General features: G+C 36.4%; 1 protein-coding gene and 2 pseudogenes across 1 annotated transcript; 1 reads left to right on the plus strand and 2 right to left on the minus strand.

The window, feature by feature from the left end:
* The first annotated feature begins 7,690 nt into the window (after positions 1–7,690).
* LOC147477048 (secreted RxLR effector protein 161 pseudogene) lies at positions 7,691–8,200 on the plus strand (annotated as a pseudogene).
* Positions 8,201–10,537: 2,337 nt separating this feature from the next.
* Positions 10,538–11,155, minus strand: LOC147477049 (uncharacterized). Its single transcript, XM_086585907.1, has one exon. The coding sequence runs from the start codon at positions 11,153–11,155 to the stop codon at positions 10,538–10,540; it is 618 nt and encodes a 205-aa protein (XP_086442033.1).
* Positions 11,156–13,225: 2,070 nt separating this feature from the next.
* On the minus strand, positions 13,226–20,508 carry LOC147477050 (indole-3-pyruvate monooxygenase YUCCA2 pseudogene; annotated as a pseudogene).
* Positions 20,509–25,755: the final 5,247 nt, after the last annotated feature.

The raw sequence follows: 25,755 nt of genomic DNA on the forward strand, positions 1-25,755 counted from the left end.
GATTGGGTCAAGGCTTGGACCATTGGAAAGCTCTTTCCGAGCCGGTCGTTTTGACATAAGGTAGGCCCCATTCCGAGGTCTGAGTCCAAAGATATGGTCTTCGGAAGTTCTGCTGACTTTTGCTCCTTTATCTCGCTAAAGTGGCACATTTCTGCACGTAATGGACTTTGAAGCCTGAAATGCATAAAAACACATAATCAGTATTAACTCTTACTTATTATTCACATAATTGGTCTAACAGTATGATTATTAAGGGGTTAAAACTACAGTTTTGGGCTCTTATCACAAACCATCATGTTGTAGCTGTTTTAAAGAGTTAGAATGACCCAAAAGATGAATTAGTGATACTTTAGGTGAGAAAGGAATGATGTATGGATCCTGATGTCTTTCATGAGGCTCAGATGAGGAAAAATAAGACAAACTAGGTTTCTCACTACACTCAGTCAAAGCTTGGCTCTCAACTACAGGAATGGTGTACTCATGGGATTGTGTGCTAGGCAAACACTTTTCACCGTGAGGGTTGAAAAAATTATAGAGCGTCTCTGAGGTAATTGGCTCAAATGCAAATTCGAGGTTTCTTTGAAATAGTGGGTGAATGGATGGCTTAGTTGTGGTAGATGGTTGGATTTTAGGAGGTGGTAACTCAGGTGGATAGTGGTCGGTTGGTGGTTCATCAGTTAGTGAATCCTCACACGCTCTTAAGAAATTATAGAAGTCTTCATCTAGCTTAGTTGAATCCATAAAATTGTAGTTCGTGGCTTTATCCTTAAGAAATTCATCTATTTCTTCTATTGTTATTTCCTCAGCTGTCAAACTAAATTGAGATTCACATTACGATAAATAAGTTACTTCCTTTAATTTCTGCACATAACATTGTTCATGCCTTATATTAGAATTGTTAATCTCTATTTCCTCACCCTCTTCCTCTAAAACACTATAAGTATCCTCAATGGCATCATTGAAATGTGTCAAGGAATCGTCCAGCCAAGTGCGGTTATCAAGCACAAAGGCCTGGGCATAAACAATAGGAGGGTCCATATTAAGAGAATGTCAATAGTTATCAAATTCTTCCTCCATCACATCTTTATAAATATCTTCTAATGTGTCATCATTATATTCATCTTCAGATGGATCAATGGGAGGTTCCTCGGAGGCATCTCTCAAATTTGAGTGGTCATCCAAAACAAGTACTAAAAAGTCATCTTCAAGAATTTCCTCATCCAGGTGGGGTGTGGAGTCAACATAATAGTTAATGGGAGGGTCATGGGAAAGTAATGGTTCATGAAATTTAAAGTAGGTCTTAACTAGGTCGAATGGTTTGGTTATGGGAATAGGTTGTTCTACTTGTATGTCGATCTCTGGCAAGGCTGAAAGTTATGTGTTAGGTGAGGGATCATGGAAATTATCTGGGCTATGTTCTGAAGCATAGTTTGGGAAATTCAGTTTGGGAAGGGTGGTGAACTAGATGGGTGGGTAATTTCTTGTATGGTGGAAATATCTGGCGTATGTGAGCTTAGCATCAATCTTGTTCGTTCTAGGTCCTGAAGTATTATTTTGTTTTGGGCCATTATTTCATCAAATGTTGTTAACGGAGGGGAAGCTTGGTGGTGTGGGTCTGGTTGGTATGGTGTTTGATAGTCATAGTTATTGGCGTTTGAGTGACTCTAGTTGATTTTGTATTGTGCTGGATTAGGTTGAGGCTGAATAATATGGGACATGAATGGGCGGTGTGGTCTGGATCTGAATAAAATTGTGCACGATAAAGTGTTTGGTTCGTTATACATACTCATCACGGAACTAGAAGTAGACAACATTGGTTGACTCCATGTATATATAGTTTGGATGACTAAAAAACTCTTGATTGTATTAGGTACTATGAAAATTTGAAAATTGAGGCTCATAATTATTATTATATCCTATAGCAGGTTCAAATTCTTGGTATGATGGGCACTGAGAAACCTAATGGTAAGGACTACCACAGCATGAACATGGTAAAATATTTTCATAATAACCACATGATTGTTGGTCTACATATTGATATGCCATATTGGTTTTAAAAATATATTCTAGTAGAATTAATATACAAACAAAACTATAACTATAAATTTCTAGATAGGCATGTGCAATGACATTTATGATAGACAAACCTGATTATACTAGAATTAAACTCCTCTGACATAAGAGACAAGGAGTGAAAGAAAGAGTACCTGAATGCATCCTTGCTACGCATATTAATAGCATCTTTGATACATGATCTCAGTGTATTGAAGAAGTTCGGAACACTAAATAGTAAAAATAACTTGAACACAAAGGGAGTCTGTAACTAACCTGTGAATCAGGCTATCTTCGAAAGGGGCGCGGGCGCGCTCAAGGATAGAGTACACAAGGGCGCAGGCACGCTCAAGGTATTGTTCGATTTTTTTATTTTTTTTTTATTTTTTTTTTAAATTTTATTGATGAACAGTAACAATAGAGCGGGCGCGCTCATAATATAAGTATAATAGGGTGCGGCCGTGCTAAAAAAAAATATGAAATTTTTACTGTAGTTTTCTAAGACGTCCAGTAAGTGATCTGTAAAATTTCAAAATAATCGGAGTTATGAAAGTACTTCTACTACCCTGCAAAGTTTGTTAAACAGTTTTCAAACACAATACAAACAACCGAATGGTTAACCAATCAAAACAGAGCCAAAAATCACCAAAATTTTAATGAAGACTCCTCACAGATCATGCATATTTATGTAAACAATTTAAAGTAATTTGAATTCTACAAACCCTTCTTATCGGCTGTTGTTCCATAAATTAAGTGTTGCAAAACTTCAAAAACACACTGAAAACAATTCACTAGTTAGTTGGTCAAAACAAATCAAAAACTCTTCAAATGTTTACGGAAAACTCCTGACTTATGATAGATAAAAATTTTATAATTTTTGGAATTGCCTAAGTAACCTTACTCGTCAGTTTTTCCCGAAACTTTGGTGTGAAAGATGAAATACAGTAGTGTAAAGATGGTAATAGTTCACTAGGTAAAACAACTAGGAAAAATCCGAAAATATTTCAGTAAATCAACAACACCTTATATATTATTCCTGAAAAGGTTCAGAATTTTTCAGAAATTTAGAAATACATTTACCGTAGTATTCTTCAATGTGAATCCCCAATATTAAGGGAGCGCGAGCTCGTTTTGTACAAGGCAAAAGGGAGGGCGGGCGCGTTCTTCGTTTAAAACAGTGAATTTCATTCAAGCTTGAACAATAACAAAAATATGAGAAACAAGAATGAAAAATTAAAAGAGTGGGTGGGTAGAGAATGGGGGATTGCCCCTTGGATTCAACCAATTGCATTTTTGTCCTGAATGAGTTTAAGATGGCAGCGTCGCCATTTGATAAGCCGTAAAAACTCTACTAGATTTCTCTAACTTATTCTTACGTTATCAATTATTTATCTCCTACTCTCACATGTATATTCATGTAATATATAGAGTACGAAATTGTTCCACTTTTAACTCTCTAGACTTAAACAAATTCAACTAACCAAACACAAGGAAACAATGGTGAGAGCAATATTTATAGATGTGAATTTATACTATGAAACTGAATATATGAATTTAACTTATACTAATTTAATTAAAGCAATTGAATATGACTTGAATAAAATAAAGAGAAGAATAGATAAGGAATTAAGGAGATTTGAAATCCACCTTGATTAATCCCTAATATGCTAGTATGGAGTTTGTTGTAATCCTAATCTTTATGTTTCCACATAAAGATTAGGTCTTTTTAATCCCTAATTATTCATGGCAATCTCTACCAACTAATAATTAGCATGTGATGCAATTTAAACCCATTCTCATGGTGAATTAATTACTTTCTAGAGTGGAATATTTTACTACAACTTATTCTACTCTAATACATCAAGTCTTCATCAAAGCTTTAATCAAACTCCTCTAATAGAGGTTTAGCTATGAATCATGAGTCTATCATAAACATAATAATAAAAAGAAGAAGGTATAATTAAATAACACTTGTATTGGAATTTAAATTGATTGAATTAATGGTGGCTAGGCTAATAAAATAATAACTAGGTTAAAACTAAAGAGAAACTAAATTATTCTAGCTAATGGGAGAGATAGAGAGAGAGAACCCTAATTTACAACTAAACTAAATAGGGGAGTAGCCAAGTTTTGTTTAGCCTTAACCTACATTATATAGGAGATGGTTAGGTTTACAATTTCGTGCATAGGCTTTGGAGCTATATTTTGGGCCACTAAATCAAGCCCAAAATGTAATTACTTAAGTCCAAAAAAGGTTTCTCTGCACAAATTTACTACAATACCTTTTTCATCCACTTTGACAGCTCTAATTGAGTCAAGGCTTGGACCATTAAAAATCTCTTTCCGAGCTGGTCGTTTTGCCATATAGTAGGCCCAATTCTGAGGTCTGAGTCCAAAGATACAGGTTGTGAAAGTTCTGTTGACTTTTATGCTCTATTTATGCTCGCGTTGACTTTGACTTTTCAGCTTTGACTAGGATTTAAAAAGGTTTTTTCTCCTTGAAACTTGGGCTTTAATCATAGAGCTTCTTAGCAACTAACTTTTTCTCCTTTCTCTTGCAAAAGTGACATATTTCATCACATATTTGACTCCAATACCTGAAATACACAAAAGCACGTAAATAGTACTAACTCTTATTTATTATACACATAATTAGTCTAAATGTATTATTATTAAAGTGTTAAAACTACATTTTTGGGCTCTTATCAATGAGAAATTTGTTCCGTTCTTTCTCAAGTGGAGAAGCTGCAAATTATTATTCATGAAATCTTGTAGGAAGGTTATAAAATATATAAGGGTTTCCAGGTTGCTTCCATCATTGAGAAACTCCCTTCTTCGTGGAAGGAATACAAAAACAGCCTTAAACATAAGAAGAAAGAGATGGCCTAGCTTAGGAGATCCGATTGTCAACCTTCGGATCAAGGAAGATAACAGGAAGGCTGAATCCAAAGTGGAGACTTCCTAAATGTTTTAGGCTAACATGGTTAAATGTAACACATGTAGTTTTTCTAAGTTTAAATTATCTAAAAACCAAGCTAAAAAGAAACCATATGTGAACAAAAAAAAACATTCCCAACCTCACTTTAAAAAGAAGCCTTACAATCCTGAATGAAGTTCATTGCTATGTGTGCGGATCACGAGGTCATATATCCCCAGACTCTAAATTCAAAAAAGGCCCAAATGATGGGAAGAAAGATAAGGCAGAAGCAAATGTGGTTCAAGATGGTAATTTTTCAGATGTAGTTACTGAGGTTAACTTGGTGAGTAACATGACTGACTGGTGGGTAGACACAGGGGATATCGAACACATATGTGGTACTAAAAGTGCATTTGCGTCCTTCACTCCTCTCAGAGAAGGAGAAAGTTTGTTCATGGGTAATTCATCTGCTTCTAGAGTTATAGGTAAATGGATTCTTAATTTGAAGTTCACTTCTGGAAATGTTCTTAATTTGAAGGATGTTCTTTATGTCCCTGATATTAGGAAAAATCTGGTTTATGGTTCCCTTTTAAGTAAGAAAAGTTTCAAACTTGTTTTTGAGTCAGACAAATTTGTTTGAATAAGGGGGGAACCTTTGTGGGTAAATGTTATTTAGATAAAGGCTTGTTCAAGCTCAATGTAACTGATTTTGAATTTAATAAAACAACTACTTCTTCTTATATTGTTGAGTCCTTTGATCTACAACATAATAGACTTGGACATGTTAATAATGTTTTAATTAAGAAACTGATGCTTTTGGGTAACATAACTAAGACTACGTACTATTACTAAAAACAATCGATGTGAAGTATGTGTAGAATCTAACTATGCTAGGAAACTTTTCAAAAAGGTAGAAAGAAACACTGATTTGTTGGTATTGATTTACATTGACTTATGTGATCTTAAAGGTTACATGACTAGAAGAGGTAATAAATATTTTGTTATATTTATTAATGATGTGTTTCACGTTTCTGTCATGTTTATCTTCTTAAGAGTAAGGATGCTAGCTTAACTACATTTATTTCCTTTAAAATTGTAGTTGAGAACCAGTTAGATAAGAATATAAAAATAGTTAGGTCTGATAGGGGAGGTGAATCTTCTTGTCCTTTTAATAAATTTTATGAAGATAATGGTATATTTCATGAGACCACTACCCCTTATGCTCCCCAATCCAATAGGATAGTAGAGAGGAAAAATAGGACTCTCAAATATATGGTCAATTTATTGATCAATAGCTCTGGGGCTCCTATGAACCTATGGGGGCAGGCTTTGCTAACAACTTGTTATATTTTGAATAAGATACCACTTAAAGACACGGACAAAACTCCATATGAGATGTGGAAAAATAGGACACCTTCTTATAAATACCTTAAAGTGTGGGGGTGCTTGGCTAAGGTGTCTATACCAACACCCAAGAGGATTATAAACTTGGTCCTAAAACTGTTGGTTGTGTCTTTATTGGGTATGCATAGAATAGCAACGCCTACAAATTTTTAGTTTTCAAATCTAAAAATCAGTTTATTTATGATAATACCATTATTGAATCAAGGGATGCTGTCTTTTTTTAGGATAAATTCCCTTTTATTAAGAGGTCTGAAGGGACTTCAAGTTCTTCAAGACTTGTTCCTAGAGTCTAAGAAGATTCTTCTGTTAAAGATGAAATTGAACTCAGAAAGAGTAAAAGACCCATGACTAACACCTGTTTTGGACCTGATTTCATTACTTTCTTGGTAGAGGATGATCCACATACATTTTCTGAGGATATGTCATCCTCTGATCCTATCTTTTGGAGAGAGGCCATTCTATGTGAATATGAGTCCATTATAACCAATAACACTTGGGAGGTAGTTGAGTTGCCCCCTAGTTGTAAAACAATTGGATATAAACGGTTATTTAGAAAGAAACTTAAGGCAAATGGATCCATTGATAAATATAAAGTGAGGTTAGTAGCAAAAGACTATAAACCTAGAGAAGGGTTTGATTTCTTTGACACTTACTCTCTTATTACTAGGATTACATCTTTTAGAATGTTAATAGTCTTTGCTTCTATACATAATCTCATAATTCACCAAATGGATGTTAAAATGGTATTTCCAAATGGTGAATAATTACAAGAGGAGAGATATATATGGATTAGCTTGAAGGTTTTGTAGTAGAAGGCCTTGAGAGAAAAGTTTGTAGACTAAAGAAATCTCTTTATGGTCTCAAACAAGCTCCAAAACAGTGGCATGAGAAATTTGACAATGTGCTAATCTCTAATGGTTTTATTATAAATGAGGTAGATTAATGTATTTATTGTAAATTTGAGAAACAATCTGGTGTAATTATCTGTTTATATGTGGATGACATGTTGATTGTCGAAACCAGTTTAGAGATCGTGTCAATAAGACTAATTATTCTTTTTTGATTAAGCATTTTGACATGAAAGATTTGGGTATTGTTGATGTCATTCTTGGCATTAAGATTGTGTATAATTCCAATGGAATTACTTTGACCCAAGCTTATTATGTAGAGAAAATGCTTAAGAGATTTAATCAATTTATTTGACTGTGTACCTGCCAGAACACTTTATGATCCTAGTATACATTTGAGGAAAAATATTGGATTTGGTGTATCTCCTTTAGAGAGTATTCTAGGGTTATAGGCAGGCTCATATATCTAATGAACTATACTAGACCTGACATAGCTTACGCGGTAAACAAAATTAGTAGATACTCCATTAATCCCAGCAATGAGCATTGGGATGCTCTTATTAGAGTATTGAGATATTTGAAATATACTTCAAATTATGGTGTTCATTATTATGGCATATATCCAGCTGTACGTGAGGGGTACAGTGATGCCAATTGGATTGCTGATTCTCAAGAATCTAAATCCCCTAGTAGCTATGTGTTCTATATGGTAGCGGGTGCAGTGTTTTGGAAAGCTTCTAAGCAAACTTGCATTGCTCGTTCCATTATGGAATCTGAGTTTATAACTTTAGATAAAGTTGGTGAGGAAGTAGAGTGGATCAGAAAATTTTTTATGGATATCCCGCTTTGGCCTAAACCTGTTCCACCTATCTCTATTCACTATGATAGGCAAGTTGTTATCTTGAGGACCAAAAGTATTCCTATAATGGGAAATCTTGACATATTTGTCGAAGACATAATATTGTGCGACAATTATTAAGAGATGAGATCATAGCTATTGACTTTGTGAGGTCAAAAGATAACAACTAACTTAGTTGATCCTTTAACTAAAGGCCTGGCTAGAAAGCTGGTTTTTAGTACATCGAGGGGGATGGGGCTAAAGTCTATTAAAGACTAAGCCTATTTATTTAAATCACCGATAACTGACACCCAACCTTAGTGAATGGGGATCCCAGGATCAAGGTTCAACAAGGAAACAAGTTATCTGTGTGATTTGTGGGGGTACAACACCTAAAGTGAAAACTCTGTACCCATCCCTATGATGTAGTAGCTAGTACCTTCTGTATCTTTTCAAGGATGAGTGAATACTCTTAATGCTTTTTATTTCCGGTTTTTCTAGTGGGGTGTAATTATACAATACACTCCTGATAGAGGCACCTATATGAGTGAGGAAGTAAAGCCACTTCCTATGATAACTTATAGGCTTATTCTCTAACACACTCATGAAACCTGGGAAGCTCATGGCTATACGAGCACAACTAAGGGAACTCTATGATAATCTGATTTTTGAAGTTATGTGTGTTACCTGTTGAGTCGACTTACATAAATGTTGAACAGTTTAGGACTAAGGTCACTGGTCAACTAATAATCCTGACAGACAAACACCAAGTAAAGGTTTAAGTCGAATGACACCTTCATCCCATTCATAACTTCTTCATACTCTAGACATTCTTTTTTTGTTTCTTAGTAATTTCATTCATGTGGGGGATTGTTGGAAACATGAATGAAATTGTGTCCTTATGGGTTTGAACCCATGACCTTATGTCTCTACTACTCTAAAATGAGGGGGGCTTTAGTCCCACATTGGTTAATTACTAAACTTAAGTCTCTTAAGTTTGTATTGCCTTGTGTCTTTATGAAGGGATAGTGTAGAGAGATACAAGGAGGTGCTCGCGTGCACACAACGTTGCCTTAGTTTGGAGGCTCTCGGAAGGTGAAAGCTCCAGAAAACCTTAGTGCGCGTGTGCCCACACACATTGCGCACAGGGGGTGCAAATCCACCCAATTGGGCTTCGTATGGGTGCCGACTAGCAAAGTCGGTAAAACCTTTGGGTGATGATACTAGAGGTCGGGGGATCGAACCCCGCCAACATCAAAAAGTTACTGATCTCATTTAAAACAGGCTTGCTAATAAAAAAAATACAATACTGAGCTTGTTTTTGCAAAAATCTCTTTTAGTCTTTCCAAAACTATTTCCATAAAATCATATCATATATTTCCTTAACTTTTGTTTGATTGAGTCAAACCAAATCACGTTTTTCTTGCGTTCAAACTAGCTAGTAGAGTCATGCATTACTGGAGTGATTCTTGCCTTCAGTTATGAACTTAGCTTCTATTTTTTTTTTGTAGGCAAAATGTGAATATATTAATATAAATATAAAGTTACACGAGGAGACAAAGTTTTCAAGTTACAGGATAGGTTCCCACCATAAAGCAAAAGTAGTGAGCGTACTCTAGAGAAATCTAAAGTACAACTGAACTGGACTCTCGATTTTGGATACAAAATAAGGTATTGGTGTTAGGACATTCATCTTTGATTATGCGGAGTTGTTTTCCTTGCCCTTGTAGATGGAGGAGAGTGCTTCTGCAACATCCATTCTGGCTTATACTTTTTCTTTGCTATCATCTATCATGGTTATTCACCATCCTCAGCAGTCTCATCATCCACTAAATCAGCCCAGTTGACTAATCTCAGTAGAGAATTACACTCATTTAATAATTTGAGCATGTTTCTGTCTCCAGAAGAAGGGATGGGTGTCTCAACAACCAAAGCTGCTGGGGTTATCATGCCAGGAGATACCGCCCTAGTTTCACCAGCTAAGAGAGTCTCATTTCTTTCCTGAGACTAAGTCATAGCCAAGCCAGTCCCAATCTCAGCATCTACCTCATTCTGATCTGTACCTCTAACAGACTCACCAGCCATGTGAGTTGATTGGGCCTCTTGCATTACTTGTTCCATGACTTTCACAGCCATACCAGTCCCAATCTCAACCTCGACCTCATTCTATTCAGTACCTCGAGCAGACTCATCAGTCATGTGAATGGCTTGAGCCTCTTACAAGACTTGTTCCCCAACATTATTCTCATTGTTTACTGTAGTATTTTCCTACGTATTTATAGTATCTACATCAATAGCAGTTGGTTGTGTTGCTATTGGAGGAGTAGAGATGTAGTCACCAGTTGAGTCCTCACTACCACTTGTTCCTGCATTTTGCTTATTCTTGTTTCTCCTTCTCTTCTTGTTAAGTTTCCTTACTTCAGGAGTTGGTTCTGGAAGAACAGCTTCCTTTGTGGTTTCTTCCATTCTTATGTTCTTCTAGAGCACCCTACATTCTGTTACCAGATGACCCACTGACTTGTAGTGTCCACAGTACTTTGGCATTTTTACTACTTCAATATCTTGCACAAAAGAAATTCCTTCCTCCTCTTCCACCCATATCTGATTTGGGATAGATTTAGAGATGTCGACATTAACAAGAACACTGGCATAGAAACCAAAGTCACTTTCTAGTGTGTGTTTATCCACTCTAATTGGGTACCCGATAGTTTTACCCATTGACATCAGGATTTCATAATCCCAGTATTGTTGGCCCAACTTAGGGAATTTAATCCAGAGAAGAGCTTTGGTTTTGGTATGAACATCAAGATCAAAGTTTGGTGTCCATTTTGAGAGCCTTGGAGTTTGTTCCCCAAACCTCCACAGACCCCCTCCCCAAATTTTCCTCCAATCAATTTCATTGGTAAGCCGAATTATAAAGAAGCCTTTTCCCAAAGGAATAATCTTGCAGTCACCTTGAGGATTCCATTTATCTGTTGCTATTGAGTGTACTTCTTCGAGCTTGATTTTCTGCAAATCTAACCGACCCACCAAATAGTACTTGCAGTAAATTCGACCCCTTTCTACTGCTTTCTTGGGGAGCTTGATAGATGGCATGTTGCCTTTAATTTTCGGTATAGGTAGGTCCTCAACATCCAGATGTTGAGGTTGGTCACTTCTTACTTTGTCAGCAAAAGAAACAGTTCTTCTTTGATCTTGGTTCGGAGTCGAAAGAGCTGGTCTTGCTTATGCTAGGACTCTTTCTTCAGCTATTCTCACTCTTGCGAGCGGTGTTCTCTCAAATTCCGATATATCCATCGTTAGTGGTGGAGTTAATCCGATACAGATGGGAAGAAACACCCCCCAAAGGGGAAGTTTCTGGCTTCTTTTTTGTACTCTTATCTATTTGATAGGATGAAATTCGCTAAAAAAAAAGTAAAAAGTTTACCTGATTACTATTTTGCCCTTCCAATACGTCACTCATAGAATCGCCTTAAAAATTGCCTCCAATAAACTATACCGAGTTCCCCGTGAAGTCCCATCGTTTTGTCAAGAACAACAACAAAAACAACTAAAATCGTTCTTCTTCAAAAAAACATGTCTAAAGTACTGAGAGTTCTTGCATAGTTTGTCATTTGCTGGTGAGTGACTCCTTAACTGTTGTATCCTGGGAGGCGTGTGCTTGAGGCTGGAAACTATCATACTGGCGGCGTTTTTTCGTCTTAAGGAAATTGTGTTGAGCACAATCCTCGGTGATAAGTTTTTGATTCATTTTTATTTCTTTTTTGCTTACTAGATTCATACACAACCTCCATATCTTCAGGTTTGATATTGTATTTGCTTTGTTTTTCATCTTCCACCCCCATCACCCTATCACCAACGATCCTTACCCACCATTATTGTTTTCATAATTAAACCACCACCACTAAAAAAAATAGTACGTAATTGGATGATTGCAATCAAAAAGCAGTCATTAGATGTTTGTAGTCATAATATGCAAAAGATTTTCTATCTGTCATTCCGATGGAGGGACTTGGAAAGCGTATGTCGCCGGTGGAGTATTGTTCTATTCTCTAGTATTGTCTTATGATTCCTTTGTGATCTAATGGTGGTTTATGTCCTATTTGCAAAAAGAGTAAACTAGATGTTTTTTGGGACTATGCAGCACATTGTGGACATTTTTCAGGTTTCAAATATCAACATGATCATGTCAGAGACATTTTATGTGATGCATTTTGGAGGGCTGGAGTACAAGTAAATAATAATAATAAGATCCACAATGTGAGTTAGCACTCTTAGGAGCTTGTGTTTGGCTCTCCAAGTTGTTCTTTGCGATTCGTACTTGTCCACCATCATTGTTTAGGGCTGCAGCTAAGACTTTTGATCATCACCTTCGCATGGTTCTGTAGGGCATTATAGTTTCTGATGGTCTTGGCTTCGGGTATTTGCGGTGGCGTTTAGCGATGCTTTAATTACGCCTTGGTGGGTTAGGTATCTATTGTGCCTTTGATGTCTCTGCTTTTGCTTTTGTGGCCTCCCATTTTCAGACTTTAGAGCTTCAAAACCACATTCTTAGGAGTTGTGGTCCAGTGCGTATGGGTGAGATCCTTGATGATGCTACCAATGAATTACGTCTCTGTTTTCCCAATTTTGACATTGATTTTCTAGCGGTGAATGCTACCATCCCCTCAAAACCACAAAAAGTTTTGGCGAAAGCTTTCTATGGTAAGATTGTTGTTAGTCTTGAGAAGGAGTTTGAGTTATCTGCTCTTCAGAAAGCAGTCATTGGATACTTGCAATCGGAACATGCAAAAGATTTTCTACTTGCTATTTTGATGGAGGGACTTGGACAGCGTATGTCATAGGTGAAGTATCGTGCCATTCTCTGGTACCATCTTATGATCCCTTTATACTCTGATAGTGGTCTTTGCCCTGTGTGGAAAAATAGTAGACTAGATGTTTGTGGGGACAATGCAACACATTGTAGACATTTTCCTAGTTTTAAATACCGACATGATCATGTTAGAGACATTTTGTGTGATGCATTTTGGAGGGTTGGGGTACAAGTGAAGAAAGAAACTCTTGTTAACTTTCTCACTTATTCGAATTAGGGCATATCGACTCTTCGGCTTGTGGATGTCTTGATTTACAGCTGATCTGGGGGAAAACATGCATGTGTTGATATAACTAGAGTCTCTTCATTGGTAGGGTTGGGGAATGGTGACTTTGAGGTGGGAGAAACAGCTAAGAGAGCAACGACAGGGAAGATGGAGAAGCATGAGAAAGTTTGTAGGGCTAACCAGCATTATTTCATTCCGTTTAGTTTTGACAATTTTGGTTTCTTGGAACAAAAGTCTGTTAAGCTCCTCAAGAGAGTTCAGAAAGTTATGGACAGTAACATTATGACAGCTGGTTGATCAGCTCCCAAATGTGCATTTTATTACCCTTACATTACTGCATTACAACCTTTCTTACATATAATGAAAAGACAGCTCATAGTTTTTATTAGCTTTTTCAGGTTACTAAGCAATTTATACTACTTATCATAAAAACTGCGTCTTAGAACCAAAAGGAGCCATATTTACGCTTATTATGAAGACTCGATGCTACTATGAAAAAGTGATGAAAAAGTAAAAGTAAAAGTCAAATGTCAAAGGTCAAGGACTCCAAACCAGAGAGCTGAAAGTCAAGATTTTAACTCAGAAGACCAGAGATAGATGTCTTTGACAAAAAAGAATGCTTTCTCTAAACCTAATTTGATCAAGAAGAAAAGAAAAAGCATAAAGCAACATGAGAGATGTCTTGATTATAGAGGAGAAAGGCAAATCAGTCTTTTGTAAAAGTAGGGGTATAAGAACCAAAAGTTAGGGAGAGAAAATGCACCTAGACTTATTTCAGTGTCATGTAGGATTTATTTTCTAGTCATTTTCATTAAATTCATTTACTTTTTTTTTCTTCATTTTCAATCAAGTTGTTTACTTTTAGTTCTTCATTTAATCAGTCATTTCTTTCTTTGTTGTTCTTTCTTTCAATCAATCATTTCATTTCTTTCAAGTTTGTGTTTCCAACCATTTAAACAACTTATTCTTTTCAAGCTTATTCAATATAATAGAGTTAACCAATACAAGTTCTAAACTAAAGAAATCTACCTTCCTTCCTTCTAAAACTCCCAACCATTCAAGTTTTAAACAATTTATGGTGAACAGCACTCAACAACTTTGAAATACTCATCAACTACACTACTTCACTAGTTCTAACGAGTTTGTTTTTAGAATGATAAGATTTTCTATTCACAAAGGACTGGCGGCGCTGCTTATTGCACGTTTGTCCTAATTATTATAAAATTTGTTATCATTATCAATAAAATTTCTACTTGATTAAAAAAAAAACACTAGAAAAAATGTCAAATCCCTGAGCTTCTACAGATCACACTACTTTGATTTAGATTACGAGTCATATATCATTGCAAAGCTTATCGAATATTCTTTCCAACACAACTGACAGCGCATCGTTTGGAATTTTCTGAATTGAGATACTTCAATTTTCGTCCAATCTGTCAAAGTTTTTACAAATTTTAAATTTTGAAGAAAAACAACGTATGACAAAACTTGTTTCTCACTTAAGTTCACAACAACTTTATGCTCGAATTTGTGCTATCTGTACACACAAAAATGTGTACCTAGGTCTACGCAATTGATTTTAGAGTCGCCACTAACTTTATTAAGGAAAAGTTGAGTAAAACTTATGTGAAGGACTAGCCCTCGAAACTAGATGATTATTGGGTTCGGGAGTCAAGGTACGATGTGGGAAGGTGTTAGGCACCCACACTCGCCTGGTAAAACCAGCCTTACTTCTATTGAGGTGTAATGTATTAAGATAGGCAAACGAAGAAAGCTTGAAAATTAATCTACCAAGTTGGATAATCTTCACTAAATTATTTAAAAGAAAATGACTATATGCTATAGTAAAACTAAAAAAACAAATAATCCTAATATGCAATACTAATTAAAATAAAAGAAAAAAGAAAGATGTCACCTTGTTAGGAATGTTGCCTCATACTTGATTGATTGATGATCTTGATTGATTGTTGATAAATTATGATGATAAACTTGATTTGGAATTGACAACTATAATTTTTGGATTGAAACAGGTGATTTGAGAAAAAAACAACTTTTGGTGAAAAGAAGCTTCTACTCAAGATCGAAAGAGGGGAAAAGAAGACTAAAGACGAAGAACACGAAGAACTTCATTAGAAAAACCTCGAAGTCGAAATTTTACCTTCAACTCCAGATTAAACTAAAGAAATTCTACTCTAGAATGATGAACTAGAAAAGAAAAAAAAGAAGAACACTCAAGAAAAGAAAACTACTAGGCTATTAGCTCTGAATAGCTAGGTCCAGATTATTAACTCCGAATTCCTAGCTCCAGATGTTTAGCTCCAAATCTTTTTTGTGAGTGAATGAGACCCATATTTATAGATTTTGGGTGTGGATTCAAATATGGTAATGAGTTTGATCCAATGGCTGAGTATTGATGAAGAAAAATCCAATGGCTTGATCTCTTTCTGGTTGCACCTCCTAAATCTGGCCCTTGATTCAAGAGGTGGGATGAGGGGTGCGATCTTAGCCATTGATCTTTGGATATTTCAGATGGATTAGGGCAGAAAATCAAGCCCTACACGTCCTCAATGAGCCCATAATCCAGGGTTTCCAAACATGGCTCCAAAATGGCGTATTCTCTAGAATATTCTTGATTTTAGGGATCAAATCAAATCAAACAAATAAGGAAGGTTCTCTAGGTTTTTGGAGGCTTGAAAATGGGCTAGAAAATCTAATGAAAAGGTCCAACTCGAGCTGGATCCACAGCCCACGAGCACAAGTCCAAAATCCACAAAAAAACCCATTTTGACCATATTTTCAATGCTGCAAATTCCCTTTGACCGGAAAATTAGGCAAGCTCTTCTTCACAAAAAATGTTAATTAATCCATTAGGAAGGTCCATGAACTCTTAAAAATACTCTTGGGTCGAAATCTTACTCCAAAAAAATCGTTGCACTCAACAGTGCGCACAACGAGCTGAAACGAGATAGGGCAAGATTAGGGTTTCCGAAATCTAAATGGAACCTAGGCAAGCTTGTACTCATTTCGAAGGATTTTTCAAGGGGAATTCAAATATGAAATAATGTCATCTAAAGAAAGAGTGGAAAACCGAGATTTGGGCTCCAAAGGGTTACAGGGGCATTTTGGTTATTTTCATCTCAAAACTCAGAAAGCAACGAAACTTCAGACATAGCTAGAACATGATGAGGAGAGTCTAAAGATGCTAAAAGAAGATGAAAAGAAAGAAGTTTGATGTAGAAATGAAGACTCTAGAAAGCAAATCACCTTATATGATCATATTTAATTCAAGGCAAAATTGTGAATGAATTATGCTTGGGGTGCCAAAATGGGGTGTCTACAGTTTCCCCTCTTTGTCGGAGGTTGCTTGCAACTGAACGGCAAAGCCATGGAGACAAACCATTTTTGCCAAGCTCCAGCCAAAAGATCTCATGCAATTTTTGAAAATTCATTTGAAAAATATTTTTGAAAGAGGGCATTTCCCTAGATATTTGTAATCCTCAATTTTTTTTCAAGTTGTTTGTGAGGGCTTAAAAATGATTGAATGTTGGTGGATGCATCAAACAGACTTATACCACGCAACATGGTGACTGGATTATCTGTGGAAGCATCGGACGAACTTATACCACAAGACAGAATATCAATGCTAGCGGAAGCATCAGACGGACTTACACCGCGTAACATGATATTGGTTGATTGAAAAAAAATTTCTGAAAATGATGAATAACTTTTTTTGAAATCAAGGGACAAATTTTTTTGAAATCTGATATTTTTCAAATTCATTTTAGAAAACTGGTGAAATTAAATGGATAGATCAATTCATTTATGATTTTGACTTAGATTAAAGATTCTCATATAATGGTGATAACCAAACACTGACGAAAGGAAATACTCACCGGGGCAAGCAAGAAGATCCACTGGGGATGGGAGATTCTAAAGATGAAGGAAGAAGACACAAACGAACAGTGCTAGAGAAGATAAGTGATGTGCTGGAGATGAAAGATGGATGCTGGGGATGATGATATTCAAGTTTAATCAATCAATCAATCAATTACGTTCAAGTACTCGGATTGGAAAAGACTGTCATTATGAGTTCAGGCGGATCCATCCGTGAGGCTGTCAGTAAAAACTGGCATTGTTCTCGCGAACAATTTTAATGTTGTACAAATGGAGTTACCGAAATGATATTAATAATCAAGTGGTTGTCAATAGTGCGATAGAAAACAAAATTTAATGAATATTTTCTCATACTGGAGGGTAAGAACCCCATTGTACTAATATTCATCATTTTTATTTTATTTTTTGAAAAGTTTTTTTTTTGGAAAGTTTTTTTTTTTGGGTCAAATTTGGTCAATTTATCCAAAACTGGTCAAAACCGGTCAACTGGTGAGAACGGGTCCAACAGTGAAAACCGGTCGGCCTCGGGACCAATCGGTCAACTGGGCCAACCATGTTGAACGCACCAAACCGGTGAGGCAAGATTACCTAGTGAGAAACAGGTAAGGGGCACCCCGACCTTCCTTCTTAGTATTTGCACCATATCGTTTTTGTTAAAACAGATTAGAAAGGAAAGAGAATCTTCGACATATCATTATTGGGTGCTGTATTGGGCGCCACTCAAATTAGATCGGGTAGCCTCCAACCCAAATCCAAACAACAAAGCCCAAACAAAAGCCCAGTACACCCCCCCCACCAAATCGCGAAACCGGGAAACCTATTCTAACTGGTCATCTTTGTCGTCCAAAACCCTTCGACGTTTGTTATCACCCTAACAAAAAAAAACCCAAAATCAACAATCGGCGGAAATTGAAGCAATCCAATTGAACCCTTCGACAATCTAATTGAAACAATCCATAAACGAGGCGATCCAATTCAGTTTTAGTGAAGTATTCTCTCTGCGAGTTCTTCTGCGAGTTCTTCAATTATTTGCCACAATATGTGAAGCATATGTGTACAATTTCTGCCATTTGATGCGAGTTCTTCTGCAAGTTCTTCAATTGCTCGGGCTTTCATGTCGAACCTGGACCTCGTGAGAAAGCTGTAAGTTTCTCTTTTTTTTTTTTTTTATTTCCCCTCCAATTATAAGTCATGTCTGTATCATTGAATAAAAATTTTCTTGTTTGAGTTGTTTAAAAGAAAGTGATGGATTATTTTCTTAGCAATCTTTATGGATTCAAATATTCTGTCTTCATTGCATCTGACTCACCATATTTCAATCATGTACAGCTTCTAAAAACAGACCCTGCATTGAAACAATACAAGTCATATACGAAGAGTGTATATCTACTCAAAAGAGTTGGAGAAGTTCTTACTATTGTTGTTGCTGCTGGTAACTTCTCATTCCCTTTACAATTATTCAACAAGATTGGTTATTTACTAATGCATTCAAACATGGAAAACTGAGTTCCATCTCAATACTCGTGCTACACATAGAAAAACAAACAACTAAAGCATTCTACTTAATGTCTAATACTTGGTTAAGAGCGTTTAATAGGCCAAAAAAAACATATATGTGCTAATAATGAACACATGTGCATTTCATGTGTTTGTAATGGCATTGCTTAATCAATTTCTAGTACTATGTAAATTCTCCAAGGCTGATAGAATTTTCAATCAGAAAAGTTTTAGTGCTCCACTAGGGTTATTTTGGTAGAGTGAGTGGTGAAAGAACACATACATGATACATCTGACCTTCAACCTTTAGAATGGTTAATTTAGAAATTTATTCACAAGAAGTATCTTAATGAATATGTTAATAATAAAGGAATGTAAAAAACCGATATCAACTTTTTAGAGTTCTTACGAGTTCTTGTCGACAAAAAAAGGAAATAAGTAGCAAAGAGAAGATATACTATGTCAAACCTGTACTTTAGAAAATTCATTTTCTCAGAACTTGTCGGGCTTGGATAGTAAAGTGAAAGAGGTCATTTACTAGTGTAGCAAATATCATTATAAAGTAACAAAGCAGTGTAAATTTTATTTTTCTCTTGTTTGGCACCGCTAGTTTAGTTATATAAAAGCGACATGTAACTAAGTTGGCATCAAAGAAGGTCGATGAAGGTGATAGTTCAAGTGAAATTTGAAAACGAAGACATTATTTTGAGCAAAAAAAAAAAAAATGTTTTTGTTGTTAGTTATCTCCTATGATCTATTTGTTTGTTAGAATCATGTCATTTCATTTTGCATATATGGTAAAGTGTTTTGGATGTGTTAGGAGTGTCAATTTGAACTATCCATTTGCGCGATGTTATGAAACTTCATTTGAACTATGCTGACTGGTAACTGTGCTTTGTTGTTCCTGTATGTGTTGTGTAAAGTGAGATATTAGTGTCAGAATCATGTTGGTGCAGAGTGTTGAGTGTAAACCACAAAATGTAGGATTCCTAGAATTGACATTATGGATTAAGTAAATCATAAGATATTTGAATTGTATAAAGACATATGGAAATTGGTATTTTTTTTACCTTTTCACGTACACCTCGACAAAGTATTTCAGTTTGACATGAAAACTTATAGTATAACTATAGCTGATTAGTAATTTGTACTGAGTATTCGAAAACTGATTTCTTTGATAACCCTTTAGAGTTTAGAACTTTCCATCCAATATGTGTGATACATTGATATATTTTCTTACCTTATAATTTCTCGAGGAATCATCATAGAACCATGTGATTGAGGAGTATTCAATAGAGCTTCCCTTTATAGCTGGAGGTTCATATCTCCATACCAGAATTTCCACATCCCACAACCAAAACATTCTTTCCAGAAAACTCTTCACCATTTTTATACGAACTCGTATGTAGAACTGGACCTTCAAAGTCATTCATTCCTTCAATCGCTGGAACCACATCCTCTGAGTTCTCTCCAGTTGCTACAACTAACCACCGACTAAGGTAACTAATCTCCTCCAATCCCACAGTTTTCACTCTCCATGATCCAAGAGTGTGATCATAGGCAACACTTTCTACTGTTTGGTTGAACTGTGGCTCTAAACCGAATTTACTCACATAAGCATCTAAATAGTCCACAAAGTGCTCTTTAGTTGGGTAAGTAGGGAACTTCGACGGGAATGGCATGAGGGGAGCTCACATAATTTTTTTTTCGAAGGTGAAGATGTAGACGATCATAAGCCTTGCTCTTCCACAATGAAGCTATACAGTTAGCCCTCTCTACAATCACACTAGGAACTCCTCTTTCTTTAAGGCAGGCAGCTACGACAAGACCTAATGGGCCGGCACCAACAATGATTGGACCTTGCACCAAAACACACCTTCCATTTTTCTTCATGGTCTCATCAAAAGGATCATGAACTTTTTTTCTTTCCACTTCTCTCAAGCAGTCCACGAATAGCATGAGAAGAACAGTTGTCAACTAACTACTTAACTAACTATCTAGTTGGCCGTGGGTGCTATTATAAAAGGAGAGAATCCTTATGAGTAGAGCACGCTTAAAGCTGGACTCATTCCTTTCTACCGTTTCAAGGACAGAGCCAAAGTTCAAGAGAAACTTCAACCGTAAGCTAAGCGAGATGGTTTCGATTGAGATGGTTTTATCAACTTGGAAATAAATGTATAGATATTTGGATGAAGGAAGAGTTGAAGGAGAGTTGCTTTGCGAACAGAAGGATCAAAGAATGAAGTTAAACTATAGAAAGGGAAGGGTAGTGTGATATGATATAATACCTAGCAAAAAAATGATGTGATAAATATAAATTCGTTAAGTATATATATATGTATAGACACTTCAACTATATTATATAAATGGTATTAACCAATGGTTACCTCCCATATATTAAACCAACCAATAAAATAACGTCACTATATCTGTCATTATCCATATTAGCCAATTTGTTTAGCATATTAATAATCCTATCTCCAGCCATTATCCTACATATATATTTGTGATTTTACGACTTTTGTTGTAAGAACTACGCTAGGTTGCAAGAGACGATTCGAAAAGTATACTTTTAGTGCCATTACCGACATCTATCACTCATTTAGTCAAGTCAATTAACAGAATAAATAGAAGACCTAGCATTGAAATGACACAAGGAGTCATATTGCAGCAACTCTTTGATGTAGATGGTCTGATCCCTTGTTTTAATCTTGAACTACATTTGTGCGAACGGAATTTTCCTCAGTTCATATTCCCCATGACATCTTGGAACAAGTAACTACCATGAAGAAGTGCTAGCTACTAGTAATATGACTTGGACTGCATTTAATTTGCATGTTTCAAGACTTGAAGCTACTTTTGTTAGAGATTATTTTACATTCTATAAAGTTCTCCATTTTAGTAATAATACGCTTAGAGAAATACTAGCGATGCTACCCCTTAGAGGGGGTAGCATGGTGATACCCCCAAACATGTGATTTAGGGCCCCGTTTGAAAATTAAAAAATAAGTTGCTTTACATCTTGTTGCTAAACTTTCATAGTGCTCATCTTTCATACCTAGTATTTTCCTTTAGGGCTTGATGTTATAAGAGAAGATACTTTTACCATTTTATGATTAGTGTCTCTGTACATTCTGTTACTCACCTTTCATATTGCTTATGTTCTTGAGTCTTGACTAATGAGTAATGACCTTGATCACATGCAGCTTTTACTAGTACTTGCTTAAGGTCCGGATCTGGGGAACAAACCAAGCAAAGAAAGCATTATAGGTGAGAAGCTTTTTCTTTGGTTATCAAATTTCTTGAATGTACAATCAAGGTGGTTTTTGGGTGGTTTCCCCTATGCTTGACGAGAGACAGAAATTGTATTGTGGGTTGAATATTTTATAGGGTGTTATGTACATATGGTTGTTGGAAGGATGTCATTATTGATTTCCAGGTTATGACAGGTTTAAGTATACGAAATGTTGACTAAACAAAGGAAACTCTGCCCAAAATTCAATAGAATTTGGATAGTGTAACGCCTCATTCTATTTCTTCATATATACTTGGAGTTATCATAGCAAGCTTAAAAGTATATTAGTTTTACGACTGGGATGATCTCTTTTTTCTAGTGGTTTTCTTTGTACATTGTTTATTTAAATATGGTTTACTAATACTTGTTTTATTTTTCTTTGTAGTGATGGCTCCTCGATCAAAGAATGTGAAGAATGTAGCGAAAAGTACATTCAAGGGTGTTAAGAAATTGTTTGGTGGCGGTTCCTCTAGCGGTGACACAGTTGGAAGAAAAAGACATAGGGCAGACGACTTAACGGCATCAGCACGTAGAGGGGACCATTTGGAAAAAGAGGTTCCTGAGGTTCCTGAGGTTGATTCGTTTAGTGAAGATAGTGTAGATAGTGATACTAATGTAGGTTTAGATGTAAATATGGACAAAGGGAAGAGTATAGTAGAAGAGGAGAGTGAGGAGAGTGAGGTGGAGAGTGAGGAGGAGAGTGAGGAGGAGGATGAGCAGGATGATAATGTTGAAGAATATGTGGTAGAAGACGTACCACTAGTGGAAGAAGCACCTCCGGTATTGGATTTCGTAAGAAAATCCAATGATGATTTGGAGTTTCAAAGAGGTGTGTATGGGGAGGCCCGTATGATGAGTCGAGTTGTTTGTATGACTATCGCGGTGCATGTCGCCATGATGTTTGGGAGAGAAGGGTAATATTTTGTTTTTCTTGTGTACTTTGATTTTTTTTTACAAAATCTTTTGTTTACGTTCATATATATCTAATGCGTGCTCGGTTGTTTTAGGAGGATCGCAGAGCGTTGAAGTGTGTTTCACACTTAGCGAAGTTATCCCAATGGAATTTCAAAAATGAATGTGAAAGGTCTCCCAGATTTGCCGCGGCAAATTGAGAAGGACCGGGTTGTTTGATCTCGTGGAAGGTTATCACAAGCATATGGATCCACCATTGATCTCAAGGCGTTTGGAGAGATGGCATCAGGAGACCAACACCTTCCATATGCCGGTTGGGAGATGATCGCGGACTTTGGACGATGTTGTCCAAATTTGTGGAGTCATAGTTAGAGGAAGAGCGGTGTGCAAGGGACGATGAGTGAACTTACAACAATCGATAAATCTCTTACATCTTGGTCCGGGGGCTCCCTATTGATTTGATTAGGGCGGAGATGGAAGCTAGGTGTTCACTTCAAATGTAAGGCTAGAATTCATCCGAAGCATTTTGCTAACAAGGTTCATGATAGCCCTATATGTGACGCTGCTTTGGGAATGTGGTAGAGAAGGCCTCGAAGTTTCCGGATGTTCAACGGATCGTTAGAGCTTTTTATTCTATTTTTCTTTGGATGTGCCGCTTTTATCGACAAGTCCGGGACCGGAGTGCCTATATGTTATCGAGGTCGTTGTTGAAATTCAAATTGAGATAGAAGAGTATGCATGGGGTGCAAGCAATTTTGGCGTTTTTATATAAAGGTCTCGTGGCTGCCACATAATGCGAAGGTGAAAGGGGTTTACAGGCTATATGATTCTTACGGGTAAAACTTGAGTATTTTAGAGTTTTTTTTTTTTAATGTTAATTTTATTACTCTATCAATATGTTAACTATTTGTGTATATCTAGGCATGGATCTATGAGTATTTTCCGGTATTCATGATAAAGTCCCAAACTTCAACTATATCTCGTCTCAGCCGGCAAGGTGCTCATAGACACATCCCGGTCGCTTCCACATTATTACGACACAACGATGCATTGCAGTTTTATAAAGCGATAATGGATGATTTGAATGAGTTCAATGTAAGTATTAAATTCAATGACAATTTGGTATTTAAGTTTGTTTATATTTATTTTTAGTAATTGATCATTAGAGTTGTTAATGACACATTTGATTTTGTTTCAGTGTTGTTTGGCATCCCTATAAAAATATCGAGATACAAACCCGATCGATGACATTGCATTTTTGAGGGATTGCTATGTTTTTTCAACATTGTCGAGCTTTACTGCCGCAAGGGTGGTGCGTCGGGCGGGTCATGTGCAACTTGTACCTAAATATCCTCCAATGCCAAATTGGAGAACAAGAACTAATGGCGTGACGCTGGGTATGAGGTGATTTTGGACCAATATTGGGCCACTTTTCGGGAGTCGCGGGCAGAATCGCGTGATCCAACTCGCAACCGAGGACCTATTTCGTCTTATCCATGGGAGTGTCATCAAAACTACATGACTTGGTATGCGAGGAATTCTCATGTAGTTTTTGGTGAACCCTGAGCTTCTTCCTATTCATCCCCCGGAGACTTGCCCTAACCGTTCACCGATTGTAAGTATTGTGATTTTAAATGAGTTTTCTAACTGTGATTTTTGCATTCGATTGGTAACTTATCTTGATTTTTTCCTTTTTTGAGCGGCGTCATTGATGAAAAACCAATCGTTTGCTAGAGAGGTCTGCAATTTTTGGGAATGATATGCTAGAGGAAGCAAGGTCCTCCTTCGAACAGCGCACAACTTGACTAGGTGCAAAGTACATTGGTGGGCTTATAGTTGATTTGTTTCAGTTTAGGGTTTTGAACTTTGTAATTTAGTTTGATGGATGTAATTTGTTTTCAGTTTAGGGTTTGTAATTTTGTTAACCCGAATGAATTGATGGATATGATGTTTGCATGAATGTTGGATGTTTGAATGGATGAATGATGTTTAATGTTTGAATGGAATTTAATGAATATGTATGGATGAATTTGATGAATGAGAGTGTTTGATATCTGATGTTTGAATGGAAAAGTGGAATTTGATGAATATGAATGGATGAATTTGATGAATGAGAGTGTTTGATATTTGATGTTTGAATGGAAAAGTGGAATTTGATGAATATAAAAGTGTTGTAAAAACAAAATGAATTTTGAAATTTTTTTTTTCCAAACGACCCAGCCGCATCGTTTGGCATAAAGGCCAAACGACCTAAGCAGATCGTTTTTCCTTTATACCAAACGACCACGGAAGATCGTTCTCTTTTAATCTCAAACGACCCACCCACATCGTTTGGTCTAAAGGCCAAACGACATAGCCACATCGTTTGGTCTAAAGCCCAAACGACACGGACACATCGTTGGTTAGTCTAAACGACAAGCGACTACATCGTTTGGTCTAAAGGCCAAACGACTTTGTTCATGTCGTTTTTCTTTAATCCCAAACGATGTGGCTGGGTCGTTTGGGATTAAAGCCAAATGACTTGACCGTGTAGTTTCGGTCATTATTGACAACATACGAACATTATTTCAAATCACTCGATTGCCGTCCGAATCAACTAGTCGATCACTCGATTGCCATCCGAATCAACTTAGTCGATCATTCGATTTCAAAATCACTCGATTGACGTCCGAATCAACTTAGTTGATCGCTCTATTTCCAAATCACTCGATTGCCGTCCGAATCAACTTAATCGATCACTCGATTTCCAAATCAAATCAAATAAAAGCCTTAACATTATTTCGAAATAACATAAAAATCAAATCAAATTACACTTGTTCCAAATTACATCAAAATATCAAATTACATCAATATATCACTTAGTCGATCATTTCGATTTCAAAATCACTTTCGATTGCCCCTGAATCAACTTAGTCGATTACTCGATTTCCAAATCAAATCAAATAAAAGCCCTAACATTGATAACATAAAAATCAAATCAAATTACACTTGTTCCAAAT

This window comes from Coptis chinensis, chromosome 9, assembly GCF_015680905.1.
Source record: "Coptis chinensis isolate HL-2020 chromosome 9, ASM1568090v1, whole genome shotgun sequence".
NCBI lineage: Eukaryota > Viridiplantae > Streptophyta > Magnoliopsida > Ranunculales > Ranunculaceae > Coptis > Coptis chinensis.